This window comes from Channa argus, chromosome 12, assembly GCF_033026475.1.
Source record: "Channa argus isolate prfri chromosome 12, Channa argus male v1.0, whole genome shotgun sequence".
Taxonomy (NCBI): Eukaryota; Metazoa; Chordata; class Actinopteri; order Anabantiformes; family Channidae; genus Channa; species Channa argus.
This window is the reverse complement of record NC_090208.1, coordinates 25,925,505-25,931,635: the sequence shown is the minus strand read 5'-3', so window position 1 is coordinate 25,931,635 and position 6,131 is coordinate 25,925,505. Positions and strand designations below refer to the sequence as shown.

Here is a 6,131-nt window from a genome sequence, read left to right as displayed (position 1 = left end):
GGTGAGTGACACACTCACACAGGGCAAACTTGTCAAAGATACTTTGACTTGTGTACTAGAGGACCTGGGACTGAACTTGAACAAAATCTTAGCAGTTGTCCTGTGTAGTAGGTTCTTGTCTAACCAAATGTAACAGTATCTGTTATTGGCTCTGTGTAAACTTTTAAACCCACTTATTTTAGAGCCTATTTTTAAAGAATGCAGATGAAACAATCCAGTCACAGCTGCTATTTTCATTTCTTCTTCCAATGTCCACTCATGGGCTTTGTGATTAAGTGCCTCTGGATTTATTGTAAGTCTATGTAAATAATCTGGATTATTTGGAAAATACTTTGTAGCATTATATAAAAATCAGTTTTCACTTATTTGTCTAACATTGTTATTTAATGTTAGTCTTGGTGTGTGACTATGTAGCTGAAACCACTGAGTTCCGTTTACGTAGATATCCCAACTGCGCATGCGTGGACTATCATGGTGGCACTGGCTGCATCAGCTGGGGAAGTTGTGTGGTATTATTAATACAGTGAAGGTTAAATGACAAAAATGGGTCATTAACTGTGGACTTGTACAAGTCTGAAACTCTAAACAGAGATTATACCCTGCCGAAAGCGAAAGAGAACCATGACAGCTAACGAGGATCAGGAGGTATGAATGAATGATGATGCAGTGTGCTAGCTGCTATTAGCCGCTACATGTGAAGACTGCTAGCATGTTAATAGTTTCGACAAGCTCAATTCATAGTTTTTCTGCTCGGTACACAGCTAAGCAACGTAAAATATCATGTTTCGTTCTGTGTGTAAGAGCCCTGTTTAGCTTCAAGAACAATCAGGATAGTGTCATGTGATTTTGTAGCTTGTGAGCTAGTTGTTAAGCCCGGATACGCCAGACTCCATTTGAAAGTCTTCTAAGTTAATGTGTTTACGTATATATTAGAATGCGCAGCACATAAACCATAAATCGATAGATTTTTCTCAGTAAAAAATGTAAACCTAATAATCTGGCGTATATGTTATCACCAAACAGCAACATCACCGATAGAATACCGTTATGCTAACATCACGCAGCTACTATCACTTTAAGAGTGAATGTAATTGCACTCATAAATGTCTGGATTATGCCAAATTGAAAAATATGTTACCTTTACCTTGTGTCCTGCGAAGCCTTCAACCTTTACCACTTTAAACTTACCACGTTTCTGAATGATGTCTGGTAATTGGAAGCTGCTCTTTCTTAGTTTATGAGCTTCTTGCATCAGTCTAACCTGTGACTGTGCTTCTTTCTCAATCACAGATGGAGCTTGAGGCTCTTCGGTCTATCTATGAGGGGGACGATTGTTTTAAAGAAATTAGTCCAGTGTCCTTTCAGTTTAGGGTAAGTTTATATTATAAACTGTGTCTCCCCAACACTATTTTCTAACAAGATATTAATCGCATTAAAACTAAAAACTCTCAAGATGTTTCTCTTCTACTACTTTAAGATGGGATTGTGTACTAATAACTTGTTTTGTCTTCTGTTTCATGATAACAGATAGGAGACCTTGAGGATACCAAAGCATTCATTCTGGACGTTACATGGCCAGAGATGTACCCTGAGACAGCCCCTCAAATCTCCCTTGATGCATTTTTCAACAAAAGGATGTGAGATTCAAACATAGTATATTGTTTGACATTCCATCTCCTGCTAATATTTCAGTTTTAATTCAAAGCTTTGAGGACAGATTAGAAAATGAATCTGAAGGCAATGAATACTTAATGCCCTTTTGCCTTTGCAGGGTTCTAAACTACACAACGATATGCTACCAATACACAGTTTACAGATATAGTTGTAGAGCCTGATTCTCGAAGCCAATCGTCAGCAAGAGTCAGGCCTTTGGTGAGAGTTCAGTCGGTATTTTGTATCAGTGTCGTCGGTTCTGTTGGTGAGAGAGACTGCTCTGATTTGCTGTTCAGCCAAGTAAATTAGCATGCAAGAAGAGACGCCACTGTATGAGCAAAGATAGTACAACTTGTAACTTAGCAACATAAATACAGGTCCTCAATTAGAAGGAGTTAGAAACTTTTTATGGTGAGTGTGAGTGATGTGAAATTTTAAAGATAATGCTGCTATGTTAATGGTTTGTATATGCAAGTGTAGAACATGCATGATACATGCTCATCTGCTGTTGGGGTTGCAGTGTGTTCTAGTGCCCCTTATCAGGACAGAACAAGGCAGTGCAGCACTTGGTCTTCATCCCCTTTAGTTCATTGATGGTTTTATGGAATGAATGTACAGCTGTTAAAAACGGTTAACAGTTAGAGTGAGCATCAGTACTCTCATCTATTAATCAATCAATTTACAATAAAATGAAAACAAAATTTTTATTCTGGGTGAAAATTAAGTTATCAGGGCTGTTGCTAGAATTTACTTTTTTTTACTGTTTACTAACTTTTTATGTGCTGGTTATTTAATGGCCAAAAGCCCAGACATCAAAAGAGAAGGACTCTTAAAATACTCAACTTAGTCTGGAAAATTAACAGATATGTGTATGTTTTTTAATTGTGGCTAACAGTTGTTGACTATCTCACCACTAGTTGGAATCAAGAACATTTTAAATAAGCTACAAATGGCATCATCTAATTGATTTCGTGACAACAGTATAACAGTGTTATTCTATTTTACGTAGATGTAAATGGTCGCTTTCCCATGTGTTCATTAACAGCTCTGCAGAGACAAAGCATGTGATCCTGGCAAAGCTGGAGGAGCAGGTGGAGGCCAACCTAGGGACCGCCATGATGTACACCCTGTTTGAGTGGGCTAAGGAAAACCAGGAGGTTCTCATGGAGAACCATAAGCCGGTTGTGACTTCTGTAGTAAGGAAATTTCACTACTGGACAAATCATAATTTAATAATAATTGACTTCTTAAAAGAACATTGAACTAAAAACTAATTGCCATCATATTTGAAGAAAATAATTGTTGTTGCAGACATTAACATCCAGCAGTGAGGTGATGACTTCCACCTCAGCAGCCAAGAAGAAAGAGAAGAAAGAGCAGCTGACCAAAGCCCAGAAGAGGAGAATCATTAACAGAACAGGTACATCAGTGAGGCCAGACTTTAGCTGATCTTGTTAAAGGATTCGTATTCAGCATCAGTTCATCATATTAGTAGATTTATAAATCTTCATTTTCTACCCTCTTGCTTTGAAAACCGTCTCATAACCTGTTCACAGCTGCATTACCAACTGAAAATACAAGCCACCGGGTGTTAATGAGACCAGAGTTTTGCCCTGCGCAACACTTAACCTAAGCAAATATACAAATCCAATTTCGTGAAAGGCTGTAATCTTTTTTTCTGAAATGCCATAAAAACTAAAAACTGTGATTTGATAATTCACTGAGTTGTGAGCCACAAGTGACTGCTTGTTTTATGAAGACAAAGTCTTTGCTGGAAACGTTTTAAAAATGTTGCAGACATCAAACTTTAATCGTTTTTTTTTAATAGAAGCAAATTTAAAGTTGGCCAAAAAAACACTGCACGTCTTTACTTTTTTCAGATAAATAAAAGTTCAAGTAAATTGACAGATCCCAGATTTTAGTTTCTGGCCACGTTTATTTTTGCCCCCATGTTTACTTCTGTAAATTGTTTGCAACTTAGTTATTGTTTTATCTTTAGGTCTGTAAGAGAAGAAAATGGTAAATGGTAAATGTTCTGCACTTATATAGCACTTTTCTACCTATTGGCACTCACAGAACTTTACACTGCTTCTTATTCCCTTCTTATGCACATGCTAATCCTCTTTTTGATAAAAAATAAAATACCTTCTACTAATGTTACAGAGGGATGGAAGATCGGCTTTGAATAACTTAGCATATTTATCTACTTTATTGATTCTGTTGCTGCAGATGGTGAAGTGATGAACAATATGAAAAGCTCTGAGGCCAGTACTTCCACAGTATTAAGTTTAGGGTTAAGACTTAAAGAGCCTACAAAAATATTAGTATTATTTTCTCATGTCTGTCCTGCAATCTGCAAACTGTCTGCATCTTCCTATCTGAAATCAAACTTGGTGTCTATCCGATGCTGCTGTCGGTCATTTCAAGGACCCAACAACTTTTTCCGTTGACTATCATAGCACAACCACAAAGTTTTCACAAAGTCGAGTTTTTATCAACTTGTCACAGTAAAATGACACGTTACCTTACAGCGTTTTAGAGGGTCTTGTTATTTTTAAAGTTCTTAAAAACTTTCGTTTTGATTCGTCATCGTCTCTTGGTGGGTGACTGGAAACTGTACCGTTGATAGGATCAACCCCTCTTCATTTTCGGTGTATGACACTGTTATGGAAGCTTAGCCTGCTTGTTTGTGAAGATACAGGTGGAAACAGCGGAGCTTCGTCAGGCCGGTTTTGTTATTAGCAGTCCGGCTTTTTCGCAATAAGCCTCTGAAGCAGGCATCTAAAATGTGGTTGATCCAGAAACAAAACAGGAACTTCTGGCTCAACTTCACATCCTGTCAATGTGCATGGATGAGAGAAAGCAAACAGAAAAGATCAAACTTGCTGCAATACTTACAAATTATTAAACCGCTCTATTATTTGATGTTAGCGAGAGGCCCACAAACTGCAATTCTTTGGTGTTAATAATAAAGTTGCTTGATAATCTGCAAGTGTTCGCTTGACGTTTGATCTTTTGGGTTTATTCAGACACACTCACTCACAACACTCATGGCAGCATGTTACTGTTCAAAAAGAGCAGCAACATGATCTTTATCACTGACGCACAGAGGTGAAACCTGCTCTGGTATTAAGGGAAAGTTTATGACCTGATTACTTTGGACATCGACAACCATAAACCCTTAAACTCAAGCTTGGTTGTCTGTTGCGTATGAGTTACTGGCCGACCTCTTAACGTCAGCAGTGATGGTGTTGTGTTTGCTTTCAGATAACAAAGGGGAACTGCCAAGAGGTTGGAACTGGGTTGATGTTATAAAAGTAGGTATATCTCTTCTCCACTAGATGGTGCATGTAACACCTCTTTAGACTGAGCCTGTTACAAGACTCGAGATTAACTTTTTCATGTTCTTTTCTCTTTTGTCTGGTGATTTTTGCTCGTCCTCCAGCACGTAAGTCAAATGCACCGAAATTAAATTATGCAAACAATCATGACACCAACCAGTTTCACATTGTTCTCTAATGCATGGTTGTTGTTGTTTTTTTGTCACAGTTGAGTAAAACGGGCGGAAAAGATGATGACTAAGTGTGACCTGATGCTGCTGTATACGAGACACTGCGGTGAAGCCTGCTAATGCTGCTGCTCTTCTCTAGATGCCTTCACATCCAACCTCACCAACATGTTCCACTCACAACAGCCGCGTCCACCCTGAGAATCAAAGTAGGGAAGGTGGCAGAGGACTTCACAATACACACACATCCAGTTAAACAGAGACTTTGTGCCGATATTTATTAGAAGTTCTTGCTGTGTTTTATGTGCTATGTGAAGAGGAACACGTCAAGTTTCCCCGTAGCGCTCAGATGTTCTGCTCCGTCATCCGTCAGGCTTGGGTGTACCTGAAATCCTTCCTGTCACTGCCATGTTCAGTCTGTGAGTTCAGGCCCAGGTGCCAGGCAATTGGAGGATTGTGGACGTGTCAAAGTGTCAAGTAACCACCTGCTGTATTCAAAGGGTATTTCATGACTCTGTGAAAGAAGAGCATTTTTTAAATCTCACACAATGTTACTCCTTTCACCATAGTCATGTTTTGGTATGTTTCCCCATCAAATGAATTTTTATATATAAATAAAACCAAATGAAGTCTACTGATTGTCTAACTATTTCATTTACCATTGGCAAACATATTTTTAAAATGTCTGCCACTTTTAGAGATTGACAGTTTGTATCAATAGGTGACAGAATATGGAGCACATCCTTTGGTGGATTCTCCTTTTACAGCTAATCAGTATCCCCTCACCTTCAACTTGATGAGTTTGGACCCATAATAACACTGTTCTTTGATTAGTTTATACACTTTTGAGTGCAAATTCCCCTCTGACACAACTTCGTTGTGTGTGTCAACGCTGCTATATATTCAGGACATGTAGAGGTTGGAAATTACTTTTCTCTCAGGCCCTTATAATAAACACTACAATACAAGA

The 6,131-nt window shown here is 38.4% G+C and overlaps 1 protein-coding gene across 1 annotated transcript; it reads left to right on the top strand.

The window, feature by feature from the left end:
• The first annotated feature begins 441 nt into the window (after positions 1-441).
• On the top strand, positions 442-5,795 carry rwdd (RWD domain containing 4). Its single transcript, XM_067524440.1, has 6 exons — positions 442-645; positions 1,291-1,371; positions 1,528-1,637; positions 2,699-2,849; positions 2,965-3,073; positions 4,921-5,795. The coding sequence occupies exons 1-6, from the start codon at positions 622-624 to the stop codon at positions 4,992-4,994; spliced, it is 549 nt and encodes a 182-aa protein (XP_067380541.1). The 5' UTR covers positions 442-621; the 3' UTR covers positions 4,995-5,795.
• Positions 5,796-6,131: the final 336 nt, after the last annotated feature.